Below are 25,448 nucleotides of genomic sequence, written 5' to 3'. Positions count from 1 at the left end.
ACCCTAACCCTCAACCACAACCATAACCCTCAACCACAAACCTAACCCTAGCTTCATGTCCACATCCCTGTTCAACCCTTACCCTTAACCTAGCCTCCACCACAACCCTAATCCTAGCTTCATGTCCACATCCCGGTTCAACCCAATTCCTAGCCTCAACCACAACCATAACCCTTAACACCCACCCTAACCCTAACCCTAGCCTTAACCACAATCATTACCCTAACTCTAGCCATGTGGCCCTCCAGGACCAGAAGTGAAGAACACTGCTTTAGGGTACAAAAAAGCTTTATATCGGGAATGGTGAATCTGAAAAAAGATATACTGCAACATACTTGACCAGAAATGTGATTTCCCAGACCTGGATCCTTTGTTTGAACTGCAAGAGGCAGCCCCACTCAGCCTCGGTGATATTCCAAAACGTCACCGGAGGAGAAAAGGGGTGGGTCCTAGTCAGACTCAGGCGGCGAGCAAACCATTCCAAGTATATTACTCGCTAACGTTCAGTCCCTGGACAATAAAGTAGACACACTCAGGGTAAGGATCTCCTTCCATAGAGACATAAGGGACCATAACATACTCTGTTTTATGGAATCGTGGCTCTCTCCTGATATATTGTCCCCGTCCATACAGCCAGTGGGGTTTTTCGTTCATCGCGTGGACAGGAACAAAGAACTCCTTGTATCTCCCGATCTTGAATAGCTCACCATCAAACGCCGACCGCATCAAATGCTGCTGCTCACGAGGACTTTGTGCTCCTGATCTCTGTGGCCGATGTGAGTAATACATTTAAGCGTGTTAAACCTCGCAAGGCTGCCGGCCCAGAAGGCATCTCAAGCTGCATCCTCAGAGCATGCGCAGACCAGCTGGCTGGAGTGTTCACGGACATATTCAATCTCTCACTATCCCAGTCTGTTGTCCCCACTTGCTTTACGATGTCCATCATCGTTCCTGTTCCCAAGAAAGCAAAGGTACTGTTACTGAACTAGATGACTATCGCCCTGTAGCACTCACTTCTGTAATCATGAAGTGTTTTGAGAGGCTAGCTAAGGACCATATCACCTCCACCTTACCTGACACCCTTGACCCACTACAATTTGCATACCGCCCGAACAGATCCATGGACAAGGCATATTGCACGGCACACTGCCCTTTCCCAACTGGACAAGAGGAATGCCTATATAAGAATGCTGTTCGCTGTTCTTCGACTACAGCTTCAGCTTCAACACCATAGTGCCCTCCAACCTCAGCACTAAGCTCAGGACCCTGGGTCTGAACCTCTCCCTGTGCAACTAGGTCCTGGACTTCCTGACGGGCTCACCCCAGGTGGTGAAGGTAGGCAACAACAACTCCGCCACACTGATCCACAACATGGGGCCCCACAGGGGTGCATGCACAGCCCCCTCCTGTACACCGTGTTCACCCATGACTGTATGGCTGCGCACGTCTCCAACTCAATCATCAAGTTTGCTGACGACACAACAATGGTTGGCCTGATTACCAACAATGACGAGACAGCCTACAGGGAGGATGCGAGTGCCTTTGTGGAAAAATAACCTCTCCCTCAACGTCAACAAAACGAAAGAGATGATCGTGGACTACGGGGCCGTAGTGAAGAGGGTCTAAAGCGGCATGCACATCACTGAGGACCTGAAATGGTCTTATCACACAGACGGTGTGGTGAAGAATGTGCAACAGCACCTCTTCAACATCAGGGGACTGGAGAAATGTAGTTTGCCCCTAAGTCCCTCACAAACTATTACAGATGCACCATTGAGCGCATTCTGTCAGGCTGTATCATCGCCTTGTACGGCAATTACACTGTCTGCAACCGCAGGACTCTCCAAAGTGTGATGCGGTCAGCCCAATACACCATCGGGAGCACACTGCCTGCCTGCCAGGACACCTACAGCACCCGGTGTCACAGCACCCGGTGTCACAGGAAGGCCAATAAATTAAAATGTATTTATAAAGCCCTTTTTATATCAGCAGTTGTCACAAAGTGCTTACACAGAAACCGAGACTAAAACCCCAGGGAGCAAGCAATGCAGATGTAGATAAGAGTACATGGCCATTAAGGCCAGATCGTTCTTCAAGATGTTCAAACGTTCATAGATGACCAGCAGGGTCAAATAATAATCACAGTGGTTATAGAGGGTGCAACAGGTCAGCACCTCGGGAATAAATGTCAGTTGGCTTTTCATATCCGATCGTTCAGAGGTTGAGACAGCAGGTGTGAGAGAGAGAGACAGAGAGAGGGAGGGTCAAAACAGAAGGTCCAGGACAAGGAAATACAAATGGTGAACAGGTCAGGGTTCCATAGCCGCAGGCAGAACAGCAGAAATTGGACCAGCAGCACGACCAGGTGGACTGGGGATAGGGACTGCCAGGAGCCAGACTCCGGGCACATAGACTATTGCAGCAGAGATACTGGAGACTGAGACAGGGGGGGGTCAGGGGACACTATAGCCCTGTCCATAGTTACCCCCAGACAGGGCAAACCAGGCAGGATATAACCCTACCCACTTTGCCAAAGCACAGCCCCCTCACCACCAAAGAGTTATCAAACACTAACTTACTACCCTGAGACAAGGCTGAGTATAGCCAACGAAGATCTCCCCCACCGCACAAGCCCGAGGACAGGAAGGAAGATCACATCAGTGACTCAACCCACTCAGGTCGAGTACAGCATGATGCACCCCTGCTAGGGACGGCATGGGAGAGCCTGAACAAGCCAGTGACTCAGCCCCCGTAATAGGGTCAGCGGCAGAGAATCCCAGTAGAGAGAGGGGAGCCGGCAAGGCAGAGACAGCAAGGGTGTTTTGTCACTCCAGTGCCTTGCCGTTCACCTTCGCACCTCTGGGCCAAACTACACTTAATCATAGGACGTACTGAAAAGATGAGTCTTCAGTTAAGACTTAAATGTTGAGTCCGAGTCAGCATCTCTCACATAGATTGGCAGACCATTCCATAAAAATGGAGCTCTATAGGAGAAAGCCCTGCCTCCAGCTGTTTGCTTGGAAATTGTATGAACAATGAGGAGGCCTGCTGTATTTAGAACTAACTGAAGTTTATTTAGTGCCTTATCTGGGTAGCCGGAGAGTAGAGCATTGCAGTAGTCTAATCTTGAAGTGACAAAAGCATTTTTCGACAAAAAGTTTCAGATTTCTGCAATGTTATGAAAATGAAAAAGCCTGCTCAAAAGAGAGATCAGGGTCCAGAGTAACTTGAGGTCCTTATTTGAGATAACAAACATCGTGCAATATTCGAGATTCATTGTCAGATCCGACAGCAGATCTCTTTGTTTCTTGGGACCTAAAACTAGCATCTCTGTTTTGTCAAGGACCTCAGCCACCTGAGCCACGGCCTATTCACCCCACTATCATCTAGAAGGCAGAGACGGTACAGGTGCATAAAGCTGGGACCGAGAGACTGAAAAACAACTTCTATCCCCAGGCCATCAGACTGTTAAAGAGCCACCACTAGACAGCCTCTGCCCTGTACCCTGCCCTACGCCCAGTACCCTACTCTGCCCAGTACCCTACTCTGCCTTTCAGTCACTAGCTGGGGTACTCTACCATGCACCTTAGGGACTGCTGCCCTATGTACATAGTCATTGAACACTGGTCACTTTAATAATGTTTACATACTATTTATATATCTACTGTTGTACAACATTTTGGATTTATTTAAAGATTTTGGATTATTCTGTGCTTGTTGACATTTACTGCATTGATTGATAGGAACTAGGAACAAAAGCATTTTGCTACATCCGTCATAACACCTGCTAAACTGTGTACAGAAATGTTTTTATTTCATTTGATTTGATACTCCAATGGCTTACTCTATGCCATCCTATCGTCCTCGCTTTCTCTTTATCCCCTAACTACCTTACCACCCACCCTTCCATGATCCATGCCAGGTCGGACGTAACTGTCAGAGAAATGTAATCCTGCCATTGTTAAGTCTGTTCCTATTCTGATGCGTCAAGACATAAATCTCAGGCTGCTGTCATGCAGGCAGGCCCACATCTCTTCTCGTTACTCAGACACACACACACACACACACACACACACCACACACACACACACACACACACACACACCACACACACACACACACACACACACACACACACACACCCCTGACAAGCTTTTTTACCGGGCTGTTCAGACGCTTTATCTCACCGCAATGACTTTGTCATTTGCCTTTCAGCCATGGCAATCTGCCAGCCTCTCGCTGAGAGATCAATTAAACACCTCTGTTGTGCACTATCCTCTGTGAAACATGTCTCTGTCTGTCCGTCTGTCCGTGTGTGTGTGTGTGTGTGTGTGTGTGTGTGTGTGTGTGTGTGTGTGTGTGTGTGTGTGTGTGTGTGTGTGTGTGTGTGTGGAATAACTAAGATGGAAGAGACTTTGCCTGGAGATATGTGTGTTAACACGATGTCATATGTGAACAAACCAAATAAAGGTGACAAGTGTGCACCTTGGAACAAACCCTAAAATATCCACACTATCTGGGCCAGTGCAGTAGTACTGTCTGTCAGAACTTGTGTGGTCTCACCCACTGGGAGATGTTCCAGGAGAAAGTGCAGAGTTGACCTGGTTATGGCAGAATGAGCAGGTTTCTCACACACACATGCACCCCCCCCCCCCCCCCCCACACACACACACACACACTGGACCCCAGGAAAAGTAGCTGCTACTCCTGCAAAAGCTAATGGGGATGTAAATAAACAAATAAATATATAAATCAGGGAGATGAAGGGTGCTCTGGAACTTCAGCAATGTTTGGGCTGACAGAGGCAATTTGTATGCATTAATCTCCCATCCACCCCTAAGCAGTGCTCACAGAGGGCGTCCTCAAGTACTGCGCATGTGCAGAATCATGGGGCAAGCAGTGGAGTGAACGGAGAAGGAATAGCTAAGAGCAGACAGGAAATAATGAGAGAAAGAGTGGGAGAAAGGCGAGAGAAAGAGGGAGGAGGAGAGGGTGTGAGGGGAATGAAAAAAAGAATGAAAAACAGTGCTTAAAGGACAGAGCGAGAAAGAGAGAGCAAGGAGAAAAAGAGGGAGAGGAAGAGGGAGAGAGACTTCTCACCAGCAGCTGTAGTTTTCACATCACTGCACAGAAAAACATGTAAGTGTATTTTACAAACCCAGCAATTTCCAAAAGTGCATATGCATCCTCTAAATGAATTGTCTTAGCCATCTCAGTTATTATTTACACTCTTATCAATGTGTCTGAAAAGCAGTAATAATAACTGAGAAAAGTTATTAAAAGTAAAGGTTTTTATTAACATCTAAACTTTTACATTGACAACCTTTCGAAAGCATATTCTTCATCAGTTTTATACGTAAATCACAGCAATAAATACAATGTATTTCGCTTAATTAAAAAATAAAAAATCTTATAGCTTGACCACTGCACTCCTTCTCCCTGTGCCTCCACATGCAATCATGCCAATTAAGAATTATCTTCCTCTTACCATCATCATCATCCTATAATCTTTGTCAACATCATCGATATCTTCAGCAGCAGTTTTCAGAAGATCATCAATAGAAATGTGCCGGTCATTTCCGATTGAACTAACATATGCAGTGTGTACAGTGAATGTAGTCTCTGCTAACGTGGGAACATTGCTTTTACATTTCAATCCCGCTGTAACGCTGAACTTCCGCGATACGGATTGAATAGAGACGCTAGTTTCTTCAGAGCAAAACAAAAATAAAAAAAAAACAAACAACCAAAACAATACACAAAGCATCAAAGTTTTATCATGCACATTCTTCATCATCATGGAACACAGTGTCACAACAACGGTATTCAGCGTCATTACGGCCTGAATTAATTCACTTGATTTGTACTAAGATTAACTTGTTCATAAAAACAGTATTGTCCTTATTCACATATAGTATTGAGTAAGTTGGTTTGCTGTAGTGTTTTAAGGTAATGACATGAAGTGTAAAATGCATAGAATAGGTCATATGTCTTCATGCATTACTAAGAGTACAGTTGAAACCTGTAAACTGCATAAGTACAATGTCATCCGAGTTAAAACAGCTTTATTGTGCTTATAATATACCAGCGAGGATTTTTCAGGACACTCCGTCGAGGGGCGTCACAGCACCCCATTCCTGACTCAACAGAAATGACCAACTCTGCTGATGTATCTAATGTAGTTGTCTACTCAGTCTTATATCCTTGTGTAACTCTAAGCCTAACGCTGTATGCTGACTCCAACCCTAACGAGTTAACCCATACTAACTGGGTTCAATCGTAAAGGGGTTGTTTTTGGTAAATCTCCTGTTTGAGACCATGAGCATAAAATCAGGCACCTTTTGACAATCCAATTGCCTAGTTAGGAGTAGGACCTTGTGAGCCCCTACCGTTGGCATGCTCCATCGCTTATTTGTTATTTACAACCAATAGGGTTTTTACAAATTGTTTTCTACGCTAATGTACGCTGGCCGTAAAGATTGTCATAATGATATAGATATATCGATATAGAAAATAAAATAAACTGTGTGATAAATACTTTTACAGAGGAAACTGTGAAGATAACAAATGTGTCTTTAAATACCCTGTCTTATACAAAAATGTCATGGACGTAATGGTGTAAAAAAAATGTAATAATACTTTTGGGGCTTACACTTTGAAATGCATAATGCTACAGCAGCAGAGAGGAGGCAGGCAGCCTGAGGTGTATACTTAAGGACATGATACATAATAAGTTAGAACATATATGCTTCATGAATGGCACTCTTCGAATTGTGAATAACACAGTCAGTTAGCATCAGTCAACCCCTTTGTGTATGTCTCTCTCTCTCTTTAATACGCACCATTCCCGAGAGTTCTCTCTCAGGTTCTCTCTCTTTAATACGCACCATTCCCGAGAGTTCTCTCTCAGGTTCTCTCTCTTTAATACGCACCATTCCCGAGAGTTCTCTCTCAGGTTCTCTCTCTTTAATACGCACCATTCCCGAGAGTTCTCTCTCAGGTTCTCTCTCTTTAATACGCACCATTCCCGAGAGTTCTCTCTCAGGTTCTCTCTCTTTAATACGCACCATTCCCGAGAGTTCTCTCTCAGGTTCTCTCTCTTTAATACGCACCATTCCCGAGAGTTCTCTCTCAGGTTCTCTCTCTTTAATACGCACCATTCCCGAGAGTTCTCTCTCAGGTTCTCTCTCTTTAATACGCACCATTCCCGAGAGTTCTCTCTCAGGTTCTCTCTCTTTAATACGCACCATTCCCGAGAGTTCTCTCTCAGGTTCTCTCTCTTTAATACGCACCATTCCCGAGAGTTCTTTGAGGCTTCGGTAACAGCACAACTGTGCCGTCAGTGAGATACAGGAGAGAAATGGAACTCCACGATTGAAAAAAGAGAGAGAGAGAGAAGAAAAAAGAAACAAGTCCAACAACACCATAGGGGAGGAGTGGAGGAGAGGAGTGGAGGAGAGGAGTGGAGGAGAGAAGAACCTTGAAGTCAGCGTCACAAAGCCTCTCCCTTGACGTGATCGTTGTTGTTGAGTCCCAGTCTGGGTGAGGGCTTGCTCCTCATACCCTCTGTACCCCCCTGTGACGCCTCCTGGAAGAACAGACCAGGCATCCACATGGACATGATAATCCGTTTGTATTCCTTACGGAAGTTCTGGTTGAGCAGGCCGTAGATGATGGCGTTAAGGCAACTGTTGAAGTACGCCATGAAGTAGCTGACCACGAACAGCCACTCGGGGATCCGTGGCGCCACCGTCTCCGGGTCGATGGCCACGGCCAGACCGATGAAGTTGAGCGGCGCCCAGCAGATGGCAAAGAGCACGAACACCACGAACATGGTGATGAAGTTGCGCATGTCGCTGGGTTTGAGCCGGGGTTTCACCTCTGACTTCACCTTCCTCCTCACCTGGATGACCAGGATCCAGATCCTCAGGTAGCAGAAGGTAACCACGGCGATGGGCACAAAGAAATGAATCACCACCACGGTGATGGTGTACGATGTACTGACGGCCTGGGCAAAGGTACACGAATACACCCTGGGGTCGTACTGGAGCGACCCTACGAAGAAGTTTGGTATGATGGCCAGGATGGTGAGGAGCCAGATGAGCCCCACCAGTAAGAGGGTGTTGCGGTAGCTGTAGAGCCTGTCGTAGGCAAAGCTGTGGCAGATGTAGCAGTAGCGGTTGATGGCGATGCCGGTGATGTTGAAGATGGAGCCGATGACGCTCAGGCCCATCAGGAAACCACTGACCTAGAAAGAGAGAGAGAAAACAGAAGCCCTGTTTATACCTGGTTCTAACATTCAGCCTTTGTCCTGATTTTGTCCACATTCTTAATTTGCCCACATTTTCAGAAATATGTCTCCGCATTGTGACCATATTTCCTCATCCCTCCCTGTATGCAAATTCTTTGACAGCTATTCTTTCAAAATAACATTTATTTATTTTAAGCCATATGGATGCCATAAGTCAATGGTGCCACCTACCTCCCGAGGTGGTCAGGAAGATCTAATCAGAGTCAGATGACAATCTGTATTTTAATCATCTACATCTGTATAAAAATGTGGGCACAATCAGAATGAGGACAAGATCAAGACAAATAACCTGTTAGAACCAGGTATAAATAGGGCTAGAGAGGCAGAGAGACAGACAGACAGACAGACAGACAGACAGACAGACAGACAGACAGACAGACAGACAGACAGACAGGCAGGCACACAGGCACACAGGCACACAGACAGACAGATCTTAGTCACTTTGCACTGTGTCTCTCCCAGCGACCAGCCGTCATGGAAGATGGCGTAGAGCACCAATGGGTAGGGGTAGAAGGCCACCACGAGGTCAGCAAAGGCCAGGCTCACCACAAACACGTTCCCTACAGAGGAGAGAGACCACAACACATTAGCTTATTGGTCCTTTATCAAGGGAAAGGGTTCGGGTTACAGGTAAGGGTTAGGATTGAGGCTAGGGTTAGGCTAAGGTTTGAGGCTAGGGATAGGGTTAGGTTTGAGGCTAGGGATAGGGTTAGGTTTGAGGCTAGGGATAGGGTTAGGTTTAAGGCTAGGGATAGGGTTAGGTTTGAGGCTAGGGTTAGGCTAAGGTTTGAGGCTAGGGATGGGGCTAGGTTTGAGGCTAGGGATAGGGTTAGGTTTGAGGCTAGGGTTAGGATAAGGTTTGAGGCTAGGGTTAGGCTATGGTTTGAGGCTAGGGATAGGTTTGGGGTTAGGGTTGAACCGGGGTGTGCACATGAAGCTAGGGTTAGTGTGAAGGTAAAGGTTAGGGTTAGTGCTTAAAATTGCATTTGAGTTAAAAAGTGCTTGGCCGTGTCTCAATACCTGTATTTCTGTTCTAAATAGTAGACATTTACGGTATGTGAAAAAATTTAGTGAGTTTTATATGCTTTAAATGCCAGGATGTCATATTCATTTAGGCTTTTGATCTAGTAGAATTCGCTGCACACAATTAAGGAAGAGAATCGTCTTTCGAGACCCACGTGTGACTGACAACAGCTGATAATCAGCTGAGGTGATGCGCTGTACCCAAATGAACGCATGGCTGGAATCAACGCAATAGTGCATTAGATGACCCATTCTCAGTAGGATTTTACTAAACAGTACATTATAAATAGTATGTAGTACACAGGAGGTTAGTTGCACCTTAATTGGGGAGGACAGGCTTGTGGTAATGGCTGGAGCAGAATAAGTGGAATGGTAGAAAATACATCAAACACGTGGTTTCCATGTGTTTGATACCATACCATTAGCGCCGATCCAGCCATTATTATGAGCCGTCCACCCCTCAGCAGCCTCCATACATATACAGTACATGGCATACTCTGCCGCTTCACGATCAGGCTGGAAGTCAAAGGCCGTGCCCAAAATCTGGTTTACCTACTACTTATTTAATCCGCATACTTAAAATGCATACTGTGTACTATTCATACTTCATTGCATATCAATCACACAGACACAACTATCCAACTAGAAACACACACCTGCTATTATCCTACCTTGCATATCAATCACACAGACACAACTATCCAACTAGAAACACACACCTGCTATCATCCTACCTTGCATATCAATCACACAGACACAACTATCCACTGAGAAACACACACCTGCTATCATTCAAATACATTTTCTCATTGAATCACATCTCATTTCCTTTTTCCTGGGCCTAATTTCCTGTGTTATACTTCACTATTCCTACCACACGGGTCAATCAAGATTAAAGGAGACTTCTGCTCGGTAATGACTTGGAAGTCGAGAATGACTTGAGGACAAGTATGGAATATTAAGACACTTAGAGACGGCGTAGAGAGAATAGAAAGAGGATGTATCTTTAGGAGAAGAATATATAAACTAGAGTGATGTGAGCAGGATTTCTCAGACAGATCTGCTGTGTTGTTAGCACGCAGGATACTAAGCCATGTGGTCTCAGAGCTGACTCACTCGATCGCTCGTCACCCAGCTAATTGAATGAGAAAAGGTACACGGCTCCTAATTGCCTTGTGAAAACAATCATTGTGTCAAGTCACTCCCACTTTGCCAAGACAAAATAAAGTATGTGTACTGTGCAGTGGACACGGGGGAGAAGATTGTTAGCGTTAGCATATTAGCATGCACTATGTACTTTTCATTCCCCTAGATTCGCTCCTCATTTGAATGCCAGTTAATTTCCACCTTAGCCTGCGTACTAATATTCATATTCGTCAGTCTAAATTGTTCCGATGCAAGGCCTTACCTCAGACCAGCCATTCTCCCTCTACTATGTACTGTATTGTACTGAACTTTACTCTACTCAACAGTACTCCACTGAACTCTACTCTACTGTACAGTACTGTACTGTGCTCCATTGAACTCTACTCTACTGTACAGTACTGTACTGTGCTCCATTGAACTCTACTCTACTGTACTGTAGTGTTCTGAACTCTACTGTACTGAACTGAACTCAACTGTACTGTGCCGTGCCGTGCTGTACTCTATTGTACTCTACTGTACACTACTGAGCTCTACTATGCTATACTTTGATGTCCAAACTTGTGGTTCAGATTTGGTCTTGTTTGGGGGCAGAGCTCATAAAAATAGTAGCCAGTGTGTAGAATAATACCCAAAATACGCAGAGGAGGATATTGGATATTTCTACCTTTGTGTACCTATTCAGGATACATCACTATGAAGAGAATGACATTCATATACATAATTATGCATTTCTGTATAGTACAGATTAGGGACCAATGATGAAATTCTGTTACCGCAATTCCGTTACCGGGTGCAATTCCACTTCACTTACTGTAGTTCAACAACCCAAATATATATTTTTCAAAGTCAAGGATCCATGTCATAGCTGACACCTCATTCTTCTGCAGACATCTTCGATACAGAGTTTTTAGAAAACGTGGTCACATAAAAAACTGAGGGAGATTTTACCTAAATTCTGTTACCAAACTTTGCATCTGCAAAGTTTTTCCAGTAAATGTGTTTTTGTAACATTTTCAGTGTAAATTGTTAAAAATAGTCCTTGTGCATGGAATTGTATGGTTTGTTAAAATTTTAAATCAATCGTCTTTGGCATACATTTTAGGTGAAAAAATCTGAGTCTCAGTGCAATTTCGTTACCGTGGAATTACCCATTACTGTCTCCTCCAGTTAATATTACAGGTATTAAAATGAATGATATTGCTGCTCTGGTCCAATGACTACGGAAGGAAGAGAAAGAGGCCTATGCTTCATGCAAAAATGATTTCCAAACATTTCCTGCCACTTCAAAGACATTTCTCTCCTTCAGACTTTTCCACTGTGCTTCCATCTCTACTCTGTTCACTATTCCCCTCTGCTTGTCCTTTTCCCCATCTCTATCACTCTCTGTCATTTCTACTTCCCCATATTTATCTCTATACTTTCTACACCTATTAAAACAACAGTTGTGAAGTTATAATAGGTGCTAAACACCATACCTTGAAGAGGCAATCTGCAGTTCAAACAATAACAAAGCTGACCCCCCCCCCCCATCACTGTTTTGGTAAAAAGCTGAGGGAAGAGGCTGGAAAAATGTCACCACATAAACAGAGCTATGGATGTATGGATAAATAGGCACATGGTGGGCAAAACACATAGGGACAATATCATGAGCTCACATTGGGAATAAATGGGGCCAATGTGAAGCAAGATGAGCCCAATGTGGTCAGCCAATATGGGGACATTATTCTAGCCCTGGGCCCATAACTTAAATATGAGGACACCGAGGTCCGGACCTTGGTTATTCTATATATATATTTACATACACATTAGCCAAATAAATTTCAACTCAGTTTTTCAGTTTTCCTGACATTTAATTCTAGTAAAAATGCCGTCTTAGGTCAGTTAGGATCACCACCTTACTTTAAGAATGTGAAATGTCAGAATAAAAGTAGAGAGAATGATTTGTTTCAGCTTTTATTTATTTCATCACATTCCCATTGGTTCAGAAGTTTACATACACTCAATTAGTATTTGGTAGCATTGCCTTGAAATTGTTTAACTTGGGTCAAACGTTTTGGGTAGCCTTCCAAAACCTTTCCACAATAAATTGGGTGAATTTTGGCCCATTCCTCCTGACAGAGATGATGTAACTGAGTCAGGTTTGTAGGCCTCCTTGCTCGCACACACTTTTTCAGTTCGGCCCACAAATTTTCTATAGGGTTGAGGTCAGGGCTTTGTGATGGCCACTCCAATACCTTGACTTTGATGTCCTTAAGCCATTTTGCCACAACTTTGGAAGTATGCTTGGGGTCATTGTCCATTTGGAAGACCCATTTGCGACCAAGCTTTAACTTCCTGACTGATGTCTTGAGATGTTGCTTCAATATATCCACATAATTTTCCACCCTCATGATACCATCTATTTTGTGAAGTGCACCAGTCCCTCCTGCAGCAAAGCACCCCCACAACATGATGCTGCCACTCCCGTGCTTCACGGTTGGGATGGTGTTCTTCGGCTTGCAAGCCACCCCCTTTTTCCTCCAAACATAACGACGGTCATTATGGTCAAACAGTTCCATTTTTGTTTCATCACACCAGAGGACATTTCTCGAAAAAGTAGGATCTTTGTCCCCATGTGCAAACCGTAGTCTGGCTTTTTAATGACGGTTTTGGAGTAGTGGCTTCTTCCTTGCTCAGCGGCCTTTCAGGTTATGTCAATATGGGTCTCGTTTTACTGTGGATATACATACTTTTGTACCTGGTTCCTCCAGCATCTTCACAAGGTCCTTTGCTGTTGTTCTTGGATTGATTTGCACTTTTTACACCAAAGTACTTTCATCTCTAGGAGACAGAACGCGTCTCCTTTCTGAGCGGTATGACGGCTGCGTGGTCCCATGCTGTTTATACTTGCATACTATTGTTTGTACAGATGAACCTGATACCTTTAGGCGTTTGGAAATCGCTCCCAAGGATGAACCAGACTTGTGGAGGTCTACAATTTAATTTCTGAGGTTTTGGTTGATTTCTTATGATTTTCCCACAATGTCAAACAAGAGGCAGTGAGTTGGAAGGTAGGCCTTGAAATACATGCACAGGTACACCTCCAAATGACTCCAATGAGGTCAATTAGCCTATCAGATGCTTCTAAAGCCATGACATCATTTTCTGGAATTTTCCAAGCTGGTTAAAGGCACAGCCAACTTAGTGTATGTAAACTTCTGACCCACTGGAATTGTGATATAAAATTGTGAAATAAAAAAACATTTACAGCAAGAAATAGAACCCTTGTAATGAAACGCGAATATTTAACCATTTTGAATGATTAGACAGGAATTTAGCCTGTAAAAATGATTGTTGAGAATGAAATATAATATGAAAAAAACTGGTAAATGCCAAATGTTGTAAATATTGCACATTACCTGCTACGTAATGTCTCATTATGGTCTCACACAACGTATTGGTGCTTCTTGTTAAAAAAAGAAGAAACAACAAGCAATGACATCGTATCGCAATGTTGTGTTGATTCGGACATGATTGTCTTTAAACAATTGTTGGAAAAATGACTTGTGTCATGCACGAAGTAGATGTCCTAACCGACATGCCAAAACTATAGTTTGTTAACAATACATTTGTGGAGTGGTTGAAAAACGAGTTTTAATGACTCCAACCTAAGTGTATGTAAACTTCCGACTTCAACTGTATGTACACAATTAAGAAAATCAATTATGGGTCAACATCTAAATATTGCTCCCAGCGTTGATCAAAGCTCAGAATGCTTATATTCTTGATCTGAGTGAGTTCTAATCACATCTGCAAAAAATAGGCTACAAAGTTCTCATAATAACTTTGCTTTACATAGAGTAGGTTACTGAGACAGACAGTGATGTGGCGCTCAGTGGTGAGGCAGGCTGCAATGCACGCAGGAGAAGCAGAGCGAAAGAGCGAGTGAGAGAGCAAGCAGAAAGAGAGGGTCGTATAGTGGTTCCCAAACTTGGGGTCGGACCCCCATGCGGGGTTCCTGAGAAAATCTGTACTAATCTTATCAAACAAGTTAGGAACTTTAAAAAAATAAGATATGTTTCAATGTGAACATCTCATACAGTAGCTCTCTTTACATAGATACTGTAGCTATTTGTAGCTCCCCACCATGCCACCCCTCCCAGATGGACCTCACTAAAACTCAAATGCTGGTTACAGCCCCCTGATGCCAATGTGGGCATGTTTACTGGGTAGTTACAGTACTTGGCACCAATACAGTCTACTGGAGATTGGGAGATGTAAAAACCCACCAACAGACTCTTTGGAGAGTAAAGCTTCAGACCCCTGGGGCGGGAGCGAGGGAATATAAGAGATTATCCGGTTGAATACTGAGAGAGAGAGAGAGAGAGAGAGACAGAGAGAAGAGAGAGAGACAGAGAGAGAGACAGACAGACAGAGAGAGAAGAGAGAGGGACAGAGAAAGAGAGACAGAGACAGAGAGAGACAGACAGAGCGAGAGAGAAGAGAGACAGAGAGTGAGAAGAGAGACAGAGAGAGAGAAGAGAGACACAGAGAGAGAAGAGAGATGGAGAGAGAGACAGAGAGAAGAGGGCTGCTGTTGGCCTTTTTTAATTTCCCTCTCCACGCAAGCACAAACGGGGCCAAGGCTATGTGCGATCTGAGAACCTTTCCTCTGGGACAGAGACAGAGACACACACGCACAAACACACACACGCACAAACACACGCACAAATACACAGACGCACAAACACACGCACGCACGCACAAACACACGCACTCACAAACACACACACAAACATACACACGCGCAAACACACGCAGGCACAAACACATGCACAAACACAAGCGCGTCTTTGGAGTGTTCCATCAAACAGCAATTACACAATCCAGTTGCTAGGCACACACAAACACATTCGTTGTCTCAGTTGGCATAACCCACTTAGAATGCAATGTTAATTCAAAATGTGCATTAACTGATGAGGAAAACTGTGCTTTGTTATTGATTTAACATAATCTAATACACCCTTCTCTGCCAATGCAATTTCATCCTACCACCCCCTTTGGCATTCCCCAACCACATTGGCACTGTGGTCCCTCTGGCACTTTTCTGCCTCTCACACTCTTTGCTTTAGAAGTCTCTCTATATACACTACCGGTCAAAAGTTTTAGAACACCTACTCATTCAAGGGTTTTTCTTTATTTTTACTATTGTCTACATTGTAGAATAATAGTGATGACATCAAAACTATGAAATAACACATATGGAATCATGTAGTAACCAATAAAGTGTTAAACAAATGGACGCAATCAGAGAAAGAGAGACAGAGAGAGAGAGAAAGAGAGACAGAGAGAGAGAGATTTTGATTTTGATGATTTTTGCAACTGCGCTTGAAGAAACGTTTTATATTTGAGATTCTTCAAAGTAGCCACCCGTTGCCTTGATGACAGCTTTGCACACTCTTGGCATTCTCTCAACCAGCTTCATGAGGTAGTCACCTGGAGTGCATTTCAATTAACAGGTGTGCCTTTATTAAAAGTTGATTTGTGGAATTTCTTTCCTTCTTAATGCGTTTGAGCCAATCAGTTGTGTTGTGACAAGGTAGGGGTGGTATACAGAAGATATTTCGTAAAAGACCAAGTCCATATTATGGCAAGAACAACTCAAATAAGAAAAGAGAAACAACAGTCTATCATTACTTTATTAAGACATGAAGATCAGTCAATCCGGAAAATGTCAAGAACTTTGAAAGTTTCTTCAAGTGCAGTCACAAAAACCATCAAGAGCTATGATGAAACTGTCTCTCTCTCTTTCTCTCTCTTGCTGTCTGTCTCTTTCTCTGATTGCATCCATTTGTTTAACACTTTTTAGGTTACTACATGATTCCATGTGTTATTTAATAGTTTTGATATCTTCACTATTATTCTACAATGTAGAAAATAGTAAAAATAAAGAAAAACCCTTCAATACGTAGGTTTGTCCAAACTTTTGCAAGATACCCATCCCAACTGCTCTGCTAGATCCTCTAAAGCAGTCTCCAGTATCTCTGGCACGTAACTCATCTATACATTTTTAAGGGGAGTGGCAATCGATATCCTTTTATCGATGTACAGGTGCTGATTCTGTCATTCATCACACCTTGTTTTGTGGTTAGGCAAGGCCAGACCAAACTAATCTAGCACCCTACTTGCCCCCGCTACAGATTCCAATTCTCCTAGGATTTTCACTGGAAAAGATGGCCATAGAAGAGCCTGTTCACACACTAACCTTCCTCATCCATCACTCTTACGGTCAGACAAGACCAAGGACAGTCCTAACTGCCTGCCAAGCAATTCACCACTTTTCTGTCTCAGTGTCCCCTAGGTTGGCCTAGTGGTTTTTAATGGAGAAAAGGTGGCCATAGTAGTGTCCATTCCTATACTATTTTCCTTATCCATCTCTTCTTTATTTGATGTTGGGTAATGCCCATGCAAGACAGGACAGGACAGCCCCAACAGCCACCCTCCAGCAGCCTCCATCCCACTCCCCTCCACTGGCATGGCAGGGTCCTTGGCTGGCCATTACTGTGCCTGATCATCTCTACCCAGCAGGAGCTCTGAGTGTCAACCAGAGTCCATCCTGTGCCTGCCGTGAGGTCAACGCCACTCTTGTCAGCCCTATAGTCACGTGGAGAATTGCCATCTTTATCCGAAAATTGCCATCAATATCAGAAACTTTGAATATCCCACAGAGCACAATTAAATACATTATTAAAAAATGGAAAGAATATGGCACCACAACAAACCTGCAAAAAGAGGGCCGCCCACCAAAACTCATAGACTAGGCAAGGAGGTCATTGATCAGAGAGGCAACAAAGAGACCAAAGATAACCCTGAAGGTGCTGCAAAGCTCCACAGCAGAGATTGGAGTATCTGTCCATAGGACCACTTTAAACGGTACACTCCACAGAGCTGGGCTTTACAGAAGAGTGGCCAGAAAAAAGCCATTGCATGAAGAAGAAAATAAGCAAACACGTTTGGTGTTCGCCAAAAGGCATGTGGGAGACTCCCCAAACATATGGAAGAAGGTACTCTGGTCAGATGAGACTAAAGTTAAGCTTTTTGGCCATCAAGGAAAATGCTATGTCTTGCGCAAACCCAACACCTCTCATCACCCCGAGAACACCACCCCCACAGTGAAGCATGGTGGTGGCAGCATCATGCTGTGGGGATGTTTTTCATTGGCAGGGACAGGGAAACTGGTCAGAATTGAAGGTATGATGGATGGTGCTAAATAGAGGAAATTCTTGAGGGAAACCTGTTTCAGTCTTCCAGAGATTTGAGACTGGGACGGAGGTTAACTTTCCAGCAGGACATTGACCCTAAGCATACTGCTAAAGCAACACTTGAGTGATTTAAGGGGAAACATTTAAATGTCTTGGAATGGCCTAGACAAAGCCCAGACCTCAATGCAATTGAGAATCTATGGTATGACTTAAAGATTGCTGTACACCAGCGGAACCCATCCAACTTGAAGGAGCTGGAGCAGTTTTACCTTGAAGAATGGGCAAAAATCCCAGTGGCTAGATGTGCCAAGCTTATAGAGACATACCCCAAGAGAAGGTGGCTCTACAAAGTATTGACTTTTGGGGGGTGAATAGATATGCACGCTCAAGTTTTCATTTTTTGGTGTTATTTCTTGTTTATTTCACAATAAAAAATATTTTGTATCTTCAAAGTGGTAGGCATGTTGTGTAAATCAAATGATACAAACCCCCCCAAAAATCAATTTTAATTCCAGGTTGTAAGGCAACAAAATAGGAAAAATTCCAAGGGGGTGAATACTTTCGCAATCCACTATATGTAACAGATGTATATCGTACTCTCCTTGCGTTGTGTTTTCTCCTAATAAATCACATCAGCCAGTGGTCCCAGTTGAGCATCATTTATTCCTGTTGTTAAATGAGAAACAGCACGGTAGTTGTGCAGGGCTTAATGATACTGATGGCTGTCGATGGCAAAAGCCCTTGCATCACATTTTCATACTGGGCGTCACAAAATACAAAAATACAATACAAAATATAACATGTGTAAATACCTGTTGTTAAATGAGAAACAGCACGGTAGTTGTGCAGGGCTTAATGATACTGATGGCTGTCGATGGCAAAAGCTGTAGCATGAAGACAACTGTGTTAGCAGTGGGCTTATGTGACCATTACAACGGTGTATGCTAGCTAACACTTATCTACAGCAATCATATGCCAAAGCACATTCCATAAAGCCCCTCAATCCCTAACAGGTACCATATACCCACACATGTATAAATCAGAAACGTACAGCAAACTTGTACACATAGTAAAATATAAAATATAAAACAGTATTCAGAACGTGACCTACCCCTTGCATCACATTTTCATACTGGGAAGACCTGACGTTCGCGATCTCCCCCTATCTGCAAGCGGGGCCAATCACAACACACCTTATTGTCATCAGTTGAACCAACCAATACGAATGCTTGAACATTAAGTACACATTTCTTTAGAGGCAAGTGGAAACATAACCAACCCTGTTACATTCTCCCCTGCTGAATTACACTTGCACACTATAAAGAAACAAAATGAGGTATGCAATACCTTGCAATACATATGTCACCAAATATTCCAGTGCAAAGACTATTCTCCAAAGAGAATTAGGGGAATTGAAAGACCCCGTAGGAAAACATGCCTGTTACATGTTCAGCACACTCAGTGACAATGAGAACCTCACAGAAAAACCTTGGTCTACTTGACCTCTGACCCATGACCCCCATGGGGTCTCTTGAATGAGAAAAAAAATGAAATGGGCTACAGACTTGGATTCTAATCCTACACCCACACAGGTATTCTAATGAATTCTGTATGAAAAACCCTCTGTGTCTGCATAGTCTCTATGAGTCTCACTGGGCGTTTCTTAACCCGACCAGCCCCTGACCTGACAGGCCTAACAGAGTTATTACGTTTAACCTGTTCACCTACAACCACCACTGGTGGGTCACTTTCCACAGTCGGTGGATAGTCAAGGTCAAGGGTTCTGTGACTGTTGCTGGAGCTTGTGCTACCAGCGGCATCTTCAGAATGCCTTTCTTCTTCAGAGGGTTCGGACATTTCTTCTCCAAAGGTTAGCTCTGACACGCTTGTGCCACCAGTGGCACCCTCAGAATGTGGTGAGTTCTGAGGGTCCCTCGCCAGTGGCCCATCTTCCAGCACATCTGGGGTTTCTTTTTCAGAGTGCTCCGGCTGTCCTTCCCCCGAGGTCTGTTCTGATACCCACACACTAGTCCTCTCATCAATGTCCATTTCTGGTATATCGTTCAGGGATGAGTCCTCCATCTCCTCACTCGGATCCTCACGGTCTCCCATATTAGGTGTCTCCAAGGCAGTGTCAGGTAGAGGCAAGAAGTTTACAGGCATTATCAGATTACGGTGGACCGTTTTCTCCTGGCCAGTCGACATGTTCTGTATATTGAAGATGTGGATGTCGCTATTCTTCTCCGTAACAATATAGAGGTTGTTCTCCCAACGATCCGCCAGCTTCCTCTTTCCACGTTCACCCTTATTCGCCAGCAGCACCCGATCACCGACCTCCACTGGAGCCCCTCTGATCTTCCTGTTGTAGAGGCCCGCATGCCTCTTCAGCTGTTTGGTTGCCGACACCTGTACCGTCTCCATGGCCTCCCTCAGCTCACTCAGTCACTGGTGCCGTCTGAGATGTCAGATGTGAGAGTGCTATCCCGTGACGACCTGATATCAAAGCAGCGCCAGGATGACGCTCTCGCCAGAGTTGTCTTCTACGTGGACAGGGGCCGTAGACCTTCTAGGAGGGAACGTGGCCATGAACCACTCGAGGCTCTGCGGATTCTGAAGACCTGGGAGAGATTCTGAAGAACTGAGTGTGCTGAGGCAGTAGCAGCGCACAGTTCTGTAGACCAGCCTCCCCTTGCGACCTTAGGACTGCTGACACCGCTTCCTTTGACAGAGAACCAGGAGAAGGATAGGAGGAGGTTTGGCAGTCCATGACAATTTCACAGGCATCTGCCTCAATTGACGGTGAGCAGCTTTCGAGGTCGAATGGGTGGGTCGACCAGCGGAGCACATCTTGCACCTTCTCAGCACGTACTCCCGCAGCTTCTTCCAGCAAGGCCTTGTATGGAACCCTTGTGATGCGGTGGAGAGCACTCGGCTGCACAAATGGCTTAGACAGCACTGAGTGCCTCAGCAATGACATTTTTGGGACCGGGAATGTACTTGATGTCAAACTCAAATGGAGCGAGTTTAGCAACCCATCTCTGTTCACAGGCGTCCAATTTGGGCTTGGACAGCATGTACGTTAATGGGTTGTTGTCTGTCCATACAGTAAAAGGCTTGCCCCTTAGCCAATGACTAAATTTCTCACAGACAGCCCACCGTAAAGCAAAAAACTCTAACCTATGGGCAGGATACTTTGACTGTGCATAAGTAAGTGATTTGCTAGCGAATGCTACCGGTCTGGCTGTAGACCCATCCTCTGGCACCTGGGAAAGGACAGCACCTAATCCATTATTAGATGCGTCTACAGACAGCAAGAAAGGTCTACTAAAATCAGGGTGGGCTAGCATGACCTGATCGAGGAGAGCTTGTTTCAACTGACTAAAGGCCTGTTTGCACTCACCAGTCCAGTCTGCTGCTGTGAGTTTCCTATGTATTCCTCTTTTCCTCTTGCCTTTCCCGTGGCGTGGTGCCTTCGTCCCCGTTGTCAGCCCATGCAGCGGCTTAGCAATGGTGGAGCACCCCTCAATGAACTGCTGGTAATAGACTATCATTCCGAGAAAGGACCGAATCTTCCCCTGGGAAGGCACGTCTGTGTTATCCTCCATGAGATCCTTCTCTGTCATCCTTGTAATAGCCGTCACTTTTTCTGGGTCTGTGGCCACACCTCCTTCACTGATGACATGCCCCAAGAACCGCACTGACCTCTTCATGAAATGGCATTTCTTTGGAGACAATTTCAGATTATGGGCTTTGAGACGCTCAAAAACTGACTCCAAGCGTTGCAATCCAAGTTCTTCAGTCGGGGCAAAAACCAGCACATCGTCCAGGTAGCATAGGAGGCTAGAAAAATTTTGATCCCCAAAAATGCTCAACATCATCCTCATGAATGTAGCTGGGCTGTTGCATAGTCCTTGTGGAAGACGGTTATATTCATATAACCCAAAAGGAGAAGTGAAGGCTGTAAACTTCTTGTCGTCTTCATGCACCTCCACATTGTAGTAGCCGGAGGTCAAATCCATTGTAGAGAAGAAAGCATTGCCACCCAGGGCCGCCAGAGCATCAGCTTGGTGAGGTAGAGGGTGGGCATCCTTTACGGTGCGAGCATTGAGCCATCGGAAGTCTGTACACAGTCTCAGATCACCAGACTTCTTCCAGACCAGGACGAGTGGGGAGGCATACTCACTGCTGGATTTCCTGATTATCTCTCGCTCTTCCATCTCATCCAAGGCCTGCCTGAGCTTGTCATAATGGTTAGGGGAGAGCCTACGGTAAGGTAGCCTAAAAGGCTTAGTGTCACTGAGTCTGATGCGATGGACATATCCCGTAGCCTTCCCGCAATCTAGTTTGTGCCGGGAGAAGATAGACTCGTAGCGGGCTATAAGCTGAACTAGCCTGGCCTTACACTGTTGCGACAACTGAGTGGACTCAATGTCAATGTCACCTAACCCTAACTCGTGCAACACCTCACTTGTCACTCTGTGCGGGTTGACGGTACTGTCAACGGTCAAGCTATCTCCACTACCATTGTCAAAGTCTGGATTGTCATCCATTTTGTGTACCTGCTGCACCAGGGGGACCGGTTTGACAGTGGGCCCATCCATATAGTCAGTGTCAAAGTCCTCTAATGCCATGCAAGGAAAAACATCCGCTATCTTGGCAACCGTCTCACCGTTACTGGCTTTGGTGAGGGGTTGATAACTTTGACAGGGACCCAGCCATCGCTCCACAATGTCGCTACTGTTCTCCCCACTAGAATGTTTTTTGGCCTTGAGCGTGCCCTCGTAGGCTCAATAACGACAGCACTGCCTGCGGATACATTTTGAGGCGTACACAGCCGGCCCCAGACTAAATGTTCCTGCATAGGCTCCAATGTGACCGCCCGCTTCAGCCTTACTGTGCCCACTCTTTCTGGCACTTCAGTCCCTTTCCATCTCTCTACATTAGCCAGCAGACGGAACAGTTTGTCATCTCCATTGTGTTCAGATGATGACATCTTCTCCCAGAAGTCACCAGTCGTCTTCAGCTCCCTGATGAGGTGTTTAATCACGTTGCTGCCTAGGATAAGCTCATCACGTTGGCCATCCACTACTAGAACAGGGACAGAGACACTGCTGCCATACACAGACAGATTCAATTCACACACACCTACAGGCTTGGTCTTCAACCCCCCGCAGCCAACCAACACCACTTCAGTTGGACTGAGGGAGCCACTCTTGAGCACACCTGCTCTCTCAAGGCGTGGCACCACTGTTGAGCTCAATGTGCATGCCATAGAACCGCTGTCAATCATAGCGCTCACCTCTATAACATCCCCCAGTAACACACTAGTATAGAAGAGTTCATCGTTGTGGAGCACTCTCTGTGTATTTTGCATAACGACTTTTTCGTTCGACTTGACTTCATCACAAACATTTTAATATACTGACTCTAGATCTACAACACTAACTGATTGGGGCACCTCACAAGGCCCAGCACTTCCCCCCATCCCGTGCGGGCCAGCTAGTTTTCCTGCCGCTGTGTCGTTGTTTGATGGAGCGACGGGAGTTACCGATGAAGTGCGAGGGCATTCTTGACGTCTGTGCCCAGCTGCATAACAGAGGAAGCATAGGTGGTTAGAATAACAATGATCCATTGTGCTGTGATTCGCATCACCACACAATTTGCATCGCAAAGACGGGTTTTCCCTTCTCCTGGGCCTCCCCTGGAAACGGTTATCATAGCCGCCTACAGGTTGCTGTGGCCTCTGCTCCAAGACCCGTTCAAGCATGCCAATCACCCGATCCAATGCCTCGGATGAGCCAGTTGTGGGCTGCTGCAAGGGGTCCGGACAGTTTGCAACAGCTGACACTGGCCTACTTACTTCCTGCGTCAGTGTGGTGACCAGTGGGGCCAGCCGCAAGGGACATGGAGCCTTGCACTTCCTCTGGTACTCCTCCAGCCTGCTATGGACCTCCGCAACCGTCCACTCATGCAATGGTTTGCACATGAATATCAATGACAGCTCTGGGTTCGGACAGTGCTTGATGAACATGACAGTCAGAACACGTGATGGATTGTCTAGCTCCTTGTTCTGCCTCTTCAAACAGTCCTCTGCCACCTCTATGGCCCTGTTCAGTCTGATCCAGTAGTCAAATGGAGCCTCCCCTTCCATTGGCAACGTAGAATAAACATCAGCTAGGGGCATGTCGGAGTTGACTGTGTCGCTAAAGTGACGCTTCAGAATGTCAAAAACTGGTCTAGGGCCCTGGCTTAAGTCAACTGGGTTACTGCGTAGGCTTACTCTTACCACGTCACGTGCCCGCCCTGACAGTTTACCCAAAACTTCATCTGACCTCTCCTGCCCATCATAGCCCTTCCTCTGCATGTACGCTAACATGGTCTCCTCCCACTCATGCACTGTGCATTTCTCTGAACCATCCCCCCTGAAACACACTGGTTCCCTGACATCATTTTTCACCACTACATTTAGACTAGAGCTGGCCCCAGCCATGGTACCACCAACATAATCGACCTTCTGTCCTACCCCATCTCCTATAGCCTTTAATTCCAAACAAGAGGCAATGTTTTCACCTATGGAGTGACCTATCTGCTTAACAATGTCTGCCAGGAAATCCATAGAGACATCCTCCTTCCTAGGACTAGGTGAAACTGGCTCGAATGCACTGAGTTGAGGTAGCTCTAAATCATGTGGAAAGCGCACACTTGCCTGTGCAGTTGGCCTGGCCAGAGGTGTGGAAGCAACTGGAGAAATAGCTGCCCCCCTACCCACTGGCGGTGAAGGGTTAAACATGAAAACTCCCCTACCTCTCCCAAAACCTTCCATTTTTAAAATAAAATTAAAATATATTGTTTTTTTTTTAATGTAAATATTTAGACAAAAAAAATAAAAAATCACAATCAATATGAACAATTCTATCAAGTCGAAATGAACATAATCCACCCAAAACAAACGTTCAGTAGTAGATGTCTAACAAGACCAAGAATCAACACAGAAAAGTAACAAGAAACGCCATCATAAATAGTTGTCGCCACCATGTGGTAGAAAATGGCGTTGCCCTCACATTAATTGGCTTCGGAAGGTTACTAGCATAACAGCACAATTACATCACTAAATAATCATAGCATCACCACATACAAGTAATAACCAGTACATTATATTTCCCCCACTCACTCATGCTACCAGGAGCTCCCTGAGAATTCCACTTGTGCAGAAAGCGAAACCTAGCCCTCTGGCGTGCATCAGCAACCACAGAACTTCTTGAAGCCGGGTCTCGGATCCCTCCACGTGACGTCCGGCGAAGACAAGAAGACGAGTCACGGCACCAGTGTAACAGATGTATATCGTACTCTCCTTGCGTTGTGTTTTCTCCTAATAAATCACATCAGCCAGTGGTCCCAGTTGAGCATCATTTATTCCTGTTGTTAAATGAGAAACAGCACGGTAGTTGTGCAGGGCTTAATGATACTGATGGCTGTTGATGGCAAAAGCCCTTGCATCACATTTTCATACTGGGCGTCACAAAATACAAAAATACAATACAAAATATAACATGTGTAAATACCTGTTGTTAAATGAGAAACAGCACGGTAGTTGTGCAGGGCTTAATGATACTGATGGCTGTCGATGGCAAAAGCTGTAGCATGAAGACAACTGTGTTAGCAGTGGGCTTATGTGACCATTACAACGGTGTATGCTAGCTAACACTAACATGAGAACCAACCAATAC

At 45.0% G+C, this 25,448-nt stretch overlaps 1 protein-coding gene and 1 long non-coding RNA gene across 2 annotated transcripts in view; both read right to left on the bottom strand.

Annotated features, from left to right (window-relative positions):
• Positions 1 to 5,276: 5,276 nt before the first annotated feature.
• LOC115163666 (melatonin receptor type 1B-B-like) overlaps positions 5,277 to 25,448 on the bottom strand; it is a 78,441-nt gene continuing 58,269 nt past the window's right edge. The window contains exons 2-3 of the mRNA XM_029715722.1: positions 8,753 to 8,871; positions 5,277 to 8,248 (exon numbers count right to left, since the gene is read on the bottom strand). Coding sequence (XP_029571582.1) covers positions 7,493 to 8,248; positions 8,753 to 8,871 — 875 coding nt within the window. The 3' untranslated portion in view covers positions 5,277 to 7,492. The remainder of the gene's footprint in view (positions 8,249 to 8,752; positions 8,872 to 25,448) is intronic.
• Positions 24,583 to 25,315, bottom strand: LOC115163667 (uncharacterized). Its single transcript, XR_003869789.1, has 2 exons — positions 25,284 to 25,315; positions 24,583 to 25,090 (listed from the first exon to the last, which is right to left on the bottom strand). It is a non-coding gene; the product is annotated as an uncharacterized LOC115163667 (long non-coding RNA).

The sequence above is a fragment of the Salmo trutta genome, chromosome 26, assembly GCF_901001165.1.
Source record: "Salmo trutta chromosome 26, fSalTru1.1, whole genome shotgun sequence".
NCBI classification, from domain to species: domain Eukaryota; kingdom Metazoa; phylum Chordata; class Actinopteri; order Salmoniformes; family Salmonidae; genus Salmo; species Salmo trutta.
The sequence above is the reverse complement of the archived record's forward strand: the minus strand, read 5'-3'. Positions and strand labels throughout refer to the sequence as shown.